This window comes from Cibotium barometz, chromosome 50 (assembly GCF_041138505.1).
Source record: "Cibotium barometz isolate CiBa-2024 chromosome 50, ASM4113850v1, whole genome shotgun sequence".
Classification (NCBI taxonomy): Eukaryota; Viridiplantae; Streptophyta; class Polypodiopsida; order Cyatheales; family Cibotiaceae; genus Cibotium; species Cibotium barometz.
In genome coordinates this window covers 23717236-23732373 of record NC_141095.1, presented here as the reverse complement: position 1 = coordinate 23732373, position 15138 = coordinate 23717236, and the positions used below count along the sequence as shown (strand labels likewise).

The 15138-nt window shown below is 43.0% G+C and overlaps 1 protein-coding gene across 3 annotated transcripts in view; it reads right to left on the bottom strand.

Moving 5' to 3' along the window:
- Positions 1–2815: 2815 nt before the first annotated feature.
- Positions 2816–15138, bottom strand: part of LOC147609958 (protein LAZ1 homolog 1-like) — a 119559-nt gene continuing 107236 nt past the window's right edge. For all 3 annotated transcript variants that reach the window (XM_086787095.1, XM_086787096.1, XM_086787097.1), the window contains 3 exons: positions 7992–8100; positions 5499–5680; positions 2816–3097 (listed from right to left, as the gene is read on the bottom strand). In XM_086787095.1, coding sequence (XP_086643221.1) covers positions 2915–3097; positions 5499–5680; positions 7992–8100 — 474 coding nt within the window. In that variant the 3' untranslated portion in view covers positions 2816–2914. The remainder of the gene's footprint in view (positions 3098–5498; positions 5681–7991; positions 8101–15138) is intronic.

Genomic DNA, 15138 nt, shown 5'->3' with positions numbered 1-15138 from the left:
AATCCAACTATAATACATCAGTAAGGTATGTTACACACAATGCCATTTAAAAGTTTTGTACTCAAAGCATGAATATATATATGCATAATGATATCAACATAAATATATTCATATCAAATACAAGTTGACTTCAATCATGATCTTATCATAAATATTATACATCAATATTGAAAAAGATGACATTTTCAAAGTATGACAAGAATAAGAGAGAGACCTTATCTTTCTAAATCTTGAGAGTGACTTCCACTTGTATACGAAGGTCAATGTGGATCTTCTCATAAACTTTTTATCTTGTCCAACAAATTATCTTCTTGTCTTCATACTTCAATATGTGATTTCAATCGCACACTCGCTCGTAATCTTCTTGTCTTCATAAAGTAGCAGCAACATGTAAAAAGAACACGATCTCATCCACTTTGTCTTCAAGTTGACTAGCTCTTTATTTAGGACCATCTCATTCGCATTCGCATCCCCCATCTCAATCACATTTGTATTTTCAATCTCAATCACATTCTCACTCTCAATCGCATCTAACCGTGTCCGGCTAGATTCAATTGCATCCAATTGAATTGTCAAGAGGATTTAGATAATAGGATCCCATGGGTATTTCACTCTCACTTGCACTCGCACTCTTACTCTCACTCTCACTCTCGTGATCTCCCCTCCACAGAGGTTCAATCATCATCTAGATCTCCCCTTCAGAGAGGTTCCAAGATCTCCCCTCCACAGAGGCTCACTCAGAATCAATATCTCTTCTCTATGAAGAGATTCAATCCATAACTTTTGTTGTATATATAGAAGAGTAACCCATCATCAACTTCTTGCTCCAAATAAAAGAAATTCATCGTGAGAGTAGATTAAAAAAAATAGCTTGAGTCAGCTTGAAGAATTGTAGAAAATATATCATGTCCCCAATATATGATAAGAATCATGCCGTAAATTAAGAATAAATAAAGCTGCTTTAAAGAAACCTGCCACTCAAATCAATAGTTAGTTTCCTAACTCCCTCACTCATTCCCCCCCAAAAATTATGTTCATAATAGAAATGATTTTTTTTCATAACACAAACTACAATCTCACCAAAGGGATTTTGCAGATCTCATTTCTAGCTTGGGATACATAGTACCAAAGTTGACAGCTAGAGAAGGATGTGGACAACACATGTTTCATATATCTAGTTGCACAAAACAATGAGTTTTGCCTACAATCTCGACATGGAGTTTAAAGAGAAGTTATTTCCCACTTCTTAACAAGTATATGTATCTTCAATAATAAATGGATAGAACTATCTTCACTTCTACATAAAACAATATCTCATTCATCTACACAAGATAGCGAAACAAAGAGAAAATTGTGATCAATGGCTAATACGAAACCTAATATTAGCTTCGAGTTTGGGAATCAATCCATACTAACTCTCTATATTCAATCTCATTCCAAATCTATATGTACTAGCATCAATCGATGAATTAAGCCTGAGATATTTCTTGTAGCAATCTTTATAAATGTGTGTGTTGTCTAGGTGGGATCAATTTGTATTTAAAAACATTATCCCATCTCCCAACCGCCAAGTCTTCTCTCACATCCCCTTAACCTCAGGTTATCCTAAACCCCGGTAAACATTGGTCTAGCCCAATTAGTGATGTAACACCAGGTACCCTACATAAGTGTACGCATCACTCTACGGCTTCCATCTCTCAACCTTGAACACACGTATGGTAGACACAGCTATCAGATGCAGCCCTCAGCCATAAACGCAAGGAGCAAGAAGTCTATAAGTAGCCTAGAGAAGCGTTAAAGCCAAGCACACATCAAGGTGGGCAAGGAGAGACTCTGGCGGTTATGGATTTGGGAGAGCCGGCCCCTCACGCGTCTCCAGTGGGACCGAGGGAGTGGACTTGGTGTGATCCTGCTGATCGAGAAGAGACTCTGGATACCCCGTTCTTTGCATACACTGCGGCTAGGCCGCAGGATTTAAATGCCCGAGGTCGAGGGCACCCCAGCCGCAATAGTACATTGGCAATCACAGGGCCTCTCACAACGATTTCTCTCAGATTTTTGGAAGAGGCTCTAGGACAGTTTTCGGCCTCGAAAGATCACCCTCTTTCTTTGGCTGCTGGCACACAAGAGCTCAACGGTTGGCACGTGGTTCGCCATTGGTGGTCGACCACCAACTTGTCCAAGGTGCAACCACTCTCAGGAGTCTCGGCGACATTGTCTTTGGGATTGCCCGAAGGCTTAACAAGTTTGGTAGCGGATTCTCTGCGTTTTCAGATGGACACTACCTCGACCCGTATCATTTCATGGGGCACTGTTGCTTGGGCCACAGAGGCTGAGGTTGTCATGGCTATGAGGAGGAAGGTAGGGGGCTAGCCCTTCAAGTCTCTCACCTTTGCATTTCAGCAGTACCAGTCCGAGCCCCATCTACTTATCATTGGACTCCAGGCTCGTGCTAGAGATGGGAGATTTGTAGTAGCATTGCAACCTGGCACATATGGAGAGCTTGATGCAGCAAAGCCATCAAGGGTACCCACACTCAGCCTGCGGAGTCCATCAGGAGCATTTGGCTCCACATCATTCATACCCTCCGTGGTTAGTGGGGGAAGTTGTAGGGTGGCTCTGACCGCATGCGGTGGCATTACAGACCACCTGTGTGGTTATCACCCCCACCCCCACCCCCCCATCCCCCTATATGAGATAGCCTTCTCCTCATAGAGCGGCCAGCCGGAGGAGAAGTGCATCTTTCTCCACCTTTTGATTCTTTGATCCCTGCCCCGTACATGGAGGTGAGTTTGTATCTAGCCCTTTGTGGTTGTATTTAGCCCTTCGTGGCTGGTTTTTTGTTAACTAATAGAAGGATCTTTTTCCTGGAAAAAAAAAGCAATCATGTGTACTCTTCTCTCTTTCTCTCTCTCTACTCCATCTCTCTTGCATATTTATCAGTTTGTGAACATTCAACAAAGCTTCCGCATGTAACAAAGCCACCAAAAGAGGACAAGAATGCATACCCGTAGTTCCACTGAAATTCACCATCCCCATAAACGCTAAAAAGTTCCAGCAGCAACGATAAAAGCGCACATAATGTCTTCATTATCATCCGCAAAATAGAAATAATCAAACAATGATCTAAGAACAGTACCGAAGCCCAGATGTTTTTTACAATCCTGTCCAAAAAGTGGTCAGTAGAGTTCACACCAAAATAAAAGGAGCATACTCATTTCTGTTTCTTTTAATGGATATGAATGTATGTATCTATGCATACATGTATGTATGTATACAGGTATGTATGTATGTAGGTAGGTAGGTAAATTTATATGTGTATGTAATTAATATATGTATGCATGTGTCTATGCATACATGTGTGTATATGTGACACACCTGCAGATTAGCAAGGCCCAAGCCGCATCATATTTGACATGTGGCATATGTGGTGGCAGCCTATGTCCACACCTTGTAAAGGGGGTCTCCTATAAAAAGGACCTAATTCTAAATGAAAATATGGTTTCCACACCACTGTTGTACACTCTCTTGATCCCTTTGCTCTTATGTTGATAATATTGCTGGCCAACGTCTCTCTCTCTCTCTCTCTCTCTCTCTCTCTCTCTTACTCCCATTTATCTGGGTGCTTGCACTCTCACCCGAAGGCACATACCAACAATTACCGAAGCCCTTTCCCTTGCCTTTCTTTGCATTTGTGGAGAAAGCAACATCACTACCATCTTTGGCTTTAAAACACATCTCTTCCTCCACCAACATTGTGCCGAACTCCTCAAAAGTAAGAGGCGGGTCGCACGCCTCCGTGTTCAATAAGGTCACGAAATTGTCATACTTTGGGGTCGAAACTCTAATGCACCTGCGTGCCAAGACCACCATCCAGTGTCTAAGTTGGGAACTGCTTGGTGCCCGGGTGCTCACCACAATGGCTACTTCTCATATAGGGAACCTTACAAAATAGAGCACATCTGTCGCCTGCAATAACAACACTACATGAAGCATTGAGAAAATGCTTTTCCAACAATGGTTTGGTAGATGCTAGACTCTAAGGTAAACTTGCAAAGCATCCTACACCACACTTGTTGCGTTCTTTAGCAATCTCAAAGGCAATACACTACGTCTCCTCTCCCCCCGGCACGAAGAAGGTGATCCTATTGGGGTGGAAGCTGTCCCATGGAGTGCCACAAAGAAGTCTAAGGAAGGGAGTGGAGATGCCATGGGCCTGCCAAAGGGAGGCTGTCGCTCGGGCATGCCATTGATACCCTGCATGTAGATACGGCAGCCCAAGTAGGCAGTTGAAGGGAAAACCAGTGTTCTTTAGCAGCATGTGGGTCCCTCCATTGCCACTCCCCTAGATAAAAGGGTGCAGTTTACATGCCAAGAAATTCTGCAACTTTGAGAGGGGAGGGTCGATGTCCCACTTGCAGTCATGCAAACCTACTACCCACACCCTTTGAAGAGGGCCTGGGTAGTCCTCCTCACAAGAACCCATGGTGGACTGTAGCCAGTCCTGACTGCTGACCTTCAACGCTAAGAGGAGGATGCCCTCCGAGAGGCCGACAATCGGAGGGGGATGTGGAGCCGGGGGAAAGCAGCAGCCCAAGTCACGGGGTTGGTGAGGCTAAAGGAGTGTGCCAATCCTGGAAATGGCCAAGTTGATGTCAAGGCTAAGTCCCCCCAACCCCCCCCCCCCCCCCCCAAAAAAAAAAGGTTGGCAAGTCTCTCATGCTGCACAAGGGGTGGTAGCTCTCTGAAGCTGACGGACTGGGTTGGGCCTGAGCTGAGATGCCCCCAGGAGATATGAGATTGGAACCCCATGGGGATGTCCAGTAGGGAGGCGGATGAACTTGTTTCACGAGGGATTGTCCGTATCTCTCCTCCTCGTAGGAGGGAGGGGACTAAAAGAGGGCTGGTCAGAGTCGGAGGGTATCCCAAGTGCAAACGAGGTGGTGGGAGCTTGTTAGCAACAATGCAGCCTAGCATATTTGGCACATGCGGTGCAGTAAGGCCATTGAGGGCAGTCACCCAGCCGATATAGACCATTCGCTCCATCTGGACAGACCTCATCCACACCCTTTGGGGGGACCTTGAGCACATAACTCGAAGAGAATGCAGCAGTGCCATGGCACCTTCCTTCGTACTTGGAGCCCCAGACCCTTCCTCAACGGAGGAGACGGCGATTTCAGTTGGAAATACATGCCCCCAGAGTGCACACACACATCCCCCCTACAAAAAAAAATTAATAATAATAATAATCTATATTGTATCCTCTACCTCCTCAGAGGGATGCAATCAGTGGATGTTCTCTTCTTACAAGCTGAAGGATATTTTCTTGAAAAGAAAAAAAGATATTAAGCAAGAGTATAGTACTAATATTTAGCACAATGTAGATGTGCTGTTGTAAAAAGAGTATAGTACTATCTTTTAGCACAAAGTAGATGTGCTGTTGCAAAGCAAATTATTCTACTTATGGGGCATGCCTATAAAAAGTTCATAGATCTTACATATTGAACAATTCCAAATTTGATGGTTCTGAAACAGTCTCGGCCATAGGCCCATGGTTCTAGAAGAAGCTTCAAAGGAAAAGGATGGTGTATAGCCGCATCAGCTGCATCCTTGCTTTGTGTGTTACTACAAGCAGTTACTGCTTTCTTTTCCAAAAACTCCAAAATCTTTTCCTCTCCACCTGCATTTACATAAAATTGCAACTATTTGCATAAGTAAGCTTTTATCCTGCCAGCCTACACCTGATGGACGTTAATAACTACTACACCTGATGGACGTTAATAACTACTACATCTCTCAACCCAAAAATAAAAAAATAAAAATAAAAAAAATAATGGTGTCAACTAGTGAAAAAAGAACTATCAAAGGTTTACACAACCAAAGGCTTGATTAACTCTCATATATCAATCAATTACTTACACAACAAGGAAGAGAGAAAGAAACAAAGAAACAAAGAAAGATATATTAAGCGTCTACTAAAGACCCAATGGGACTATGAGACCAAAGTGGTACAATAATGTTCATGGCATATCTCATCATGGAATGGAAAATAAAACAGAATGAAAACATAAATATAGCTATCTCACTGGGGTGATACAAAACTGTCCATGAAAGCTCGTCATGGAATACTAAGAACAAAGGGTCTATGAGACCAAAAGATCCATGAAGTAACTGTATCATGGAATAGAGAAAAAAAACAGTCTGTCTATAGAAACAAAACACCCATATGAGTAATGAGGAGCATATATTGCAAAATCATAATTAATTTTATAAACTTAGTAAGACTAAAATGACAAAGAAGCTAAAGAAAATGGAAAAATATAACTTATGCTATAGATCTAGTGGTCAATAGTTTTTGTTTAAATTGCTCTTCACTTGTTAAATGTTATAATTTCAAAGTCACCAAGTGGCAACTCTTGTTAAGGATTTAAAAGCTTTGACATCAACTTATGCTAAGGACGATAAAGCACGTCCTTCACAATTTGTTTGGAATAAACCAAGAAAATGTGATTCATATTTATATCAAGTTGTTGACCCTTTCATTGAAAACTTTTGTGAGGGTCTTGTTGGATAAAACTACTACAATCATGAAAATTTATATTGACCTGAGCAGTTGTGATAGTTTCCTCTTCCATGTACTAGCTGGAAAAGGTGGCAGGAAAAATGCCAGGCCAAGAGGGAGCAATGCATATCCTCTGCATGTGCAACCTCATACAAACCTCTACTTCCACTACCCATAGCAGAGGACTCTGTGCCTCTAAAGGATCTCTCACAGATCTAGAGCTGCCATGTGGAGGATCGTCTCAATGGCCCTGGCGTGGTAACTGGAGAGCTCTCTCCAATGTACCCCTAGCAGGAGTAGTAGTCGGGGTAGCTTCGTATATCCAATGTGCACTGTCTGATCCATTGGGGGAGAGAAAGAAAGATATATTAATGTCTGCGAAAGGCCAAAGTGGCCTATGAGACCAAAACATAGTACACAGCTGATGGTGTCTCATCAAAGGTAAGACAAAAAGGACTAAAAAAGTCCTAAAACAGTCCTAAACAGCTATGAAAGGAAAATACTCCTACTGAGGTACAACAAAAGTGTATAATATCTACAGCTAGCATAAGACTGGTGTAATCTGCTCATCTCAGTATCTCTCTCATGGGGTGCTGTAAGATAGAGAAACTAAAGTGGCGGGGAAGTCATCTCTTGTGGTGGGTGATGATGGTTCTAATCCACCGGTGATGAAGCGGCCGTGGACGAGGTCCTGGTAAGCATGGGCGTCTCGCTCGACAAAGTGCTATGGTTCTGTCAAGGGTGGCTCCTCTTGAAGGACGTCTATGGGACGTTTGGCTCGCCGAGGGGGTAGTGGAGGTCCTTGTCTCGTATCTGCCGGGGTGGTCCTAACCTTGAAAAAATCTGTCATGGCTCGCTGGCGGGGTGGATCCTAGTGTGCTGTCCTGGCTCATGGGAGAGCCTCTCGATGGCGTCTGAGCTCCAATAAGAAAAGCCCCAAACACCTCTGATCCTCAAACTCCATCACATGTCGTAATGGTCCAAAACCCTCTCGGAAGAGACACTAGTATCTCCCTCGTATCTCATAGTACACAGTACATCGGCATATGTAGTGCTCCTCTGACTCCACTTCCTGGAGACATAGCTGACAAATGCGGTCTTCTGGCTTCATCCCCTCATATCTGCCAGTCTCTACCCTCAGCTGATGTGATGAAGTGCGGATCTGTCCAATGGCAGTGCGAATGCCATGTGAGAGAAGGATGTCCATGTATGTAGACCGTGTCACAAAGCCATCTGGGGAGAGATGTAGAAAATGGGGAGAGAGAGAGAGAGAGAGAGAGAGAGAGAGAGAGGAGCAGGGGGAGGCAGGATAAAATTATTCTCACTTTTCACATCCATGGAATGTGAGTGAACGCTTGGGTCATGGTATTTACATTGGGAAGAATATAACATACTGAGAAAAATTTTGACACGAGATGCTTTATCTCACCCAAACAAGCGATGAGGTAGTTCCCAAACGAGTAGAGCGCAAATGCTTCGTAACAATTCCGTAGAATGTCACATTCTATGGAGATACTTGGATTCCACAAAGAAGCAAACTGCATGCATAATCCAAAAAAACACATTAGCCACAATAATGCATGTTCATAAAAATCTGTCACAAAAAAATTATGCTGAAGAGTTGACACTAATCTAAAGCTTAGTAGTGTGACTCCTTGGGAAAAAATTCATAAGAACATTCTGTCATTCAACTTCCATAACGAAAAAACTGTATGGCTCGTTGAAGACTGTGCATGGTTGAAGACAGCATGAGGGTGGTTGGATACAAAGTGTAGTAGGGTCAGAGGGAGAAAGAGGTGGGGATACTCAATGAGAATGATGGGTGTAGGGTGATGGTTTGAGCAAGTGGAAAGAGGGGGTTGTGGTTTGTGTATTTGAGCAGATGTTGAAGTAGTAAAGGGTGACAATGCCAATGAGGTGATAGCCCAAGTGGTGAAGGTGTTTGCCTAGGACCAGGAGGTCTTGGGTTCAAACCCCCACAAGGTGCTTCCTTGGCGGCATCGCCTACAGGCGGATAAAAGAGCGGCTACAGGCGGATAAAAACGGTAACTACAGGAGGATCTTGAGCCCTAAGGCTAGTCAGGGGGTTAAAAAAATGGGGTTTTAAATGTAGAATGCAGCTTGATCCTGAGACTTGGTCTCCCAAGAATTCACAAAACAAAAAATTCCCAAATGTTTTTTAACCCCCCAAAATAGTAAGTGGAGACAAGAGCTTCCTTTGGACTGGTAAGAAGTTGCAACTCTATGGCCAGAAAAAGTAAAAGTTACAGCAAATTAGAAAACATAATCTGCAATTGGTAAGAAGCACCAACAGGATGTAATGTACCAAACTATGTCAAGTAAGATCTGCTTTCACTACTCTAGAAGCTAGATCTAGCTTTACAAAGCTCCAATACAACAACTTTTTTAAAAAAGCTCTTCAGAGTACGTGCGAGTTGCCATCCCATACAATATTTGTGGTACAAAATCCCATTGATTTGTGCCAATTGGTGATGGCCTCTTCTGCTGAATAAATGGTGCTCAAAGCATCCTTGAAACATTCTGTGACGTCTCAAGCAAGGCTGTTGTGTCATTTTCTAACGGTCCTCTCTTTGATACAAACTCATGTGTGTTACTCAATGCATGAAAATTTGGTATGCCTTATTTTATGTTGCTCAAATGGCAAATTCAGGCCAGATAATTAAAAAAGAATCAATCTTTCCACACGAAAGCTTTTGTACCAAAGAAAATTTTGTATGAATTATTTTCCAACGAGAATATAACACAAGCTACACAAAAAGCTTTTAAAAGCCATTAATAATTGAAAGTATAGTATACCTACTAAGATATTGTTAGTATGTAATACCTTATTAAAAAAACCATTATCCTATCATTATCTTTTACCTTATAACACACACACACACAAATACAAACTTAGTACATGGGCTAATTAAAAACACGAGAGACAAGTAGGATGTCAATGTTTGCTTTTCATCATTGACCATTTGATAAACCTACCTAAGAGTCTGTGGCCTTTGGCCTTCCAAAAGAGGAAATAGAAAAGACCCCTAACCAAACTCTCGACCTACCCAATAATGAGGGGGTAGATGATAACAAATGAGCAAAGACTTGCCTTTTATAGGCTTGTGGAAGCAAATACAACAGTCGGCCAGCTCTATGGACAACTCCTCGTATACCTGGCTGATGTGTTCTTGGTCCATCTAGATCCTTCCGGTGCCTGCCTAGGCTGCTATTGCCCTGATTCTACTGCTTATCTGTTGGCCTAATCTAGGACTAGCCTTGGAAAATCAGCTATGTCCATGTGTGCACGTGACAAGTGTGTGCAACTCTAGCCAATGAGGTGATAGCTCAAGTGGTAAAGGTGTTTGTCTAGGACCATGAGGTCCTGGGTTCAAAACTCCACAAGGTACTTCGGCATCGCCTACAAGCGGATAAAAAAGCACCTACGAGTGGTGACAAACGATAACTACAGGAGGATCTTGGGCATAAGGGTAGTTGGAAAAAAAAAGTATTTGTTGAAGGCACTCAAGGGTTAGGGTTAGGGTTTACACAGGTTCAAGCAAGCGTGGAAAACAAGAGAAGAGTGAACACGACTTCCAGTATGCTTCAATGATCAGAAAAGTGAAGTACAATAGCCACATGATAGTGACCCTAAAAGATAAGTGTTCACATGTCCGGCCATAAATGTGCCGGGTGGACCAAAACACTTATAAACTGCATATAAGTGAAACTGAACTAAACTGGGGGAAAAAACCTCCACTAACTGAAGTAAAAAGTGCCCCAGTAATCTACTGATGATCACTAGCACTCCTCTGGGTGCATACACAGCATAAAACCCAACAAACCCCCCTGGAGTGATATGTGATCACTGTACATCATCCACCAAAAGGAAACAAATTCAAAGCATTGCGGAATGCTTCAAATTTCGGACGTGGTAATGCCTTGGTGAAGATGTCTGCCACATTCTGATCTGTAGGACAGTAGATCAGACTGATATCTCCTGCCTGGAGTCTCTCCCGAACAAAATGATAGTGAATCTCAATGTGTTTCGTGCGAGCATGAAACACAGGATTCCTGGCCACAGCAATGGCACTCTGACTATCAGTATAGATAGGTGTAGGCTCCTCCACTGAAATATCCATATCAGTCATAAGACGACGCAGCCAAACACACTCAACAGTAGTAGTGTAGGCTGCTCTGTACTCTGCCTCACAAGACGAAGTGGCCACTGTGGTCTGTTTCTTGCTTAGCCAAGAAATGCATGAAGCGCCAAGGAAGAAACAATTTCCACTAGTGGAATGTCTGGTATCAAAATCACAAGCCCAATCTGAATCACTGTAAGCGTGTAACTGCATGTCACCCCCCTCAGGATAAAGCAACCCAAGAGACAAGGTACCCTGCAAATAACGGAATACACGCTTCACAGCTTGCCAATGTGACAACCGTGGGCTGTGCATGAATCTGCTCAACTGAGAGACTGCATACTGAATATCTGGCCTTGTATTACACAAGTAAATGAGGCACCCAACAGCCTGAGCATATGTAGTGGCATCAAAGGAAACACTGTCATCTTGTAGTGACAGTTTCATCCCAGGCTCCATAGGAGTACTAATAGGCTTGCAATCCTGAAATTTAAACTTCTCCAGAAGTTTAGCAACATAGCGTGATTGCAACAACCCAATGCCTCTGTTATCCTGCACAAACTGTATGCCCAAATAGTAATGTACAAGGCCCAAGTCAGACATGTCAAATGTCTGTTGCAGTATCTCCTTAAAAGCTGCAATTTTGTCATCATTTGATCCCATGAGCAAGAGATCATCCACATAAAGACTGATGACCAGCAAATCTGTCTCTTCTTTCTTTACATACAGAGTGGCCTCTAATGGACTGTTCACAAATCCCTGAGTGAGTAGAAAAGCATCTATTTTTGCATACCAAGCTCGTGGAGCTTGTTTCAAACCATACAAGGCCTTTTTCAGCCTGCAAACTTTCCCCTCATGACCATGTTCTGTAAATCCCATGGGCTGAAATACATAAACTTCCTCCTCGAGGTCCCCATGTAGAAATGCAGTCTTTATGTCCAACTGGTGAACAACCCAACCACGATGTGCAGCCAATGCAATGACACACCTAAGTGTCGACATACGGGATGTAGGAGCAAATGTCTCCTCATAATCAATGCCCTTCTTCTGTGCATAGCCCTTTGCAACTAGACGGGCTTTGTACCTGTCAATGGATCCATCTGCATGTCTTTACAACTTATAGACCCATTTAGTACCAATTGCTTTCTTGCCTTTGGGCAGATCAACCAAATCCCATGTTTGATTCTTTTTAATAGAATCAATCTCATCCTGCATGGCTTTGTTCCAATGCACATTATCTCGTGCATCCACGAATGAATCAGGCTCATCATCATCCTGTAAATTGGCTGCCATAACCAGATTCAAATCCATGATGTGTGCATGCTCATTGGTCCTTGTCTCCCTACGAGTACGACCAGCAAGAGGACCCTCTAAATGGCTGTCCTGTAATGTCCTCAAATACCATCTAGGTATATGTCTGACCTGTGGTGCCTGCTGTCCCATATTTGGTTCAGCTTCTGGCTCATTTGGCTGCTGAATTTCTGCACCACCTACATCATTTGCTGGCTGTCCAGTACCCTCATGAGTTGGATCACCAACTGTGGAATGAAACTCCATGGGTAGTAGACCTTCAAACACATCATTTTCAGCCTGATTTGCCTCATAACCAGCCATGGATATTTCTGATTTTTCATCAAAAATCACATCCCGACTGATGAATATCTTCCTGGATAGTGGGTCATATAACCTGTAGCCCTTGCTCTCACGGCTATACCCAACAAAAATGCATTTTGTGGCTTTATCATCCAGCTTCCTCCTCAACTCTTTGGGTATGTGTGCATATGCAAGACACCCAAAGATACGAAAATGCGATACAGAAGGCTTGCGGCCATGCCAAGCCTCAAAAGGAGTAATAGAGACCAATGCCTTTGTGGGACATCGATTCAAAATATGACAAGCACACATTACTGCTTCCACCCAAAAGATATGTGGTAGTCTTTTTGCCTTTAGCATACATCTGGCCATCTCCATGAGTGACCGATTCTTCCTTTCTGCAACCCCATTTTGCTGTGGAGTGAAAGGAGTAGTATACTGATGTTTTATACCTCTACTCCCAAGAAAGGAATTCAGCACATGTGACATATATTCCCCCCCTCGGTCAGAACGGAGAGTCTTCACTTTGCATCCTGACTCTGTCTCAGCAAGTGCTACAAAGGCCAAAAATGCATCATATACCTGTGATTTCTGTGTCAAAGGATAGACCCAGCATATACGAGAGAAGTCATCAATAAATGTTGCAAAATAAAAGCAACCACCTAATGACTTTGTCTGCATGGGACCACAAAGATCACTATGTATAAGTTGCAACTTTGCAGTTGCTCTTAGAGCCTGATCACGTGGGAAGGAAAACCTGTGCATTTTTCCCAAAATACATCCTTCACAAATATGATCTGGAGGCTTCTCCATGAGAGGTAGATCTGTAAACATATTATGTCGCTGCATAAGCATAAGACTCCCAAAATTTACATGCCCCATGCGAGCATGCCATAACTCCGCATCAATCATAGCTGGAGTAAGAGTGAATGCATGATAAGCAGACTGATCCACTGGCTGAAATGCATCCAACTGATAAAGTCCATGACATAATGTACCAGTAAGCATCAAGGTCAAGGCATTAGCTTTGTCTCTGACCATGCATTTATCATCATCAAAGTGGACCTGCATTCCACAATGTGCTAAAGAAGAAATGGACAACAAATTCTTCTTTATCCCTGGTACATATAAAGCATCTGTAAGGCGGAGAATGGAGCCATCAATGGCTGTGAGCTGAATCTCCCCAATGCCACGAACTGGATATGAAGCATTGTTGGCACACTGAACAGTTTTGCCAACAGGGGCAGCGCCAACATGACTAAACAAATCCCTGCGAGATGTGATATGCTTTGAGGCACCACTATCAAAATACCAAGTACATGCATGCTCTGTCAAACTGAGTGCCTGTGAAGACCATGAGGCATCATAGCTGCATGTATAAAAACAGTAATCCCTGTCCTCAACAAAAGAAGCAGTCTCTGGAGGAGCTTTAGAAGCATCATTAACTGACATCCCAGCTTCCTTTGCCTTCTCTTTGGCAATCCTCTTCCTACATTCCGTGATGTAGTGACCTGGCTTCTTACAGTAATGACATTTGCCCTTCTTCTTGGGCTGTCCATCACCTTTCTTGGTATCCTGTGAAGAACCACCATCACCTGAATTTTGATTTGCACTCTTTGGCTGAGTTTTTCCTTTCCCTTTTTGACCTGTAGTAAATGCTTGTTCAGCATTTGTGTTCATATTCATATTCTTCCTCATTTGTTCCTCTTGTAGTAAGAGAGCAACAAGTTCCTGATACTTGAGGGGTTCAACAGCATTCCTCATGCTGAGGTTCAAAGAGGTATGAAAAGCCAATTAAGATCTTGGCAAAGAGTGCAAGATGGTGGACACAAGCTGTGTCTCAGGAATAATCTCATCCACATTGATGAGTTGCTCTCTCAAATCCTGCAGCTTGTTTAAGTGGCTAGACATATCATCTCCTTCATTCATCTTCTGATTTTCCAGCTCTCTTTTCAAAAATGAGATCCTAGCCTCATTACGAGCAGCATACATCTGCTCCAAAGTCACCCATGCATTCTGTGAAGAGCCAGCTGAACGAATATGAGGTATAATGGACCTCTGAACTGACAATGCAATGAGTGACAAAGCTTGTGCATCCCTGGCATCCCATGTCTTTTGAGCATTTGTTCTCTGAACAGGCAATGGCTGTCCTGGAGCCTGTACCTGTTGTCCTCGTCCACGAGCACCCCCTTGGGGAGGAGTCTCTGGAGCCAATGGACCTGGACGTGGTTCATCACCACTAACAAAATCCCAAAGACCTTTTGCCACAAGCACATTTTTCAGCATAAAACTCCACAAGGAGTAGTTCGTGCCATCCAATTTGTCTTCCTTAGACAAATATGTGAATACATCACTTTGCTGTTGATTTGCCATTATGCTTTACGCACAATGTTGTACCTGTTTACCAAAAAACCAATAACAGAAACCCTGATAATAACTGTACTCCACTAAATACAGTTCACCCAAATCTGCCTGCACTCTCAATCCTCTGAATGTGCAGCTCAATGCACCAATGACTGAATAGAGCAGCAAATGGCGTACACAATGCCAAAATGCCCCAAAAATGCCCAAATTTGCTGCACCCAAACTGTGCAAAAAACCTGTATTGTTCTTTGCTAGAAAATCTGCCTGTTGTGCCTGTATATTTTCACAGAGAAAATAAAAATGCCCAATATTCAAAATATGTAATGCTTACCACTTCTGTATTGTGCAGGTACTCAGCAACTCAGTCGAGGTGCTGTACTGTGCATGTACTTTGACTGTACTATTGCAGTCGTGTACTACCAGTTCCACAGTACTGTCCTGGCGCAGTCTTCGAATCAGGTACAGTATACGCGTGTG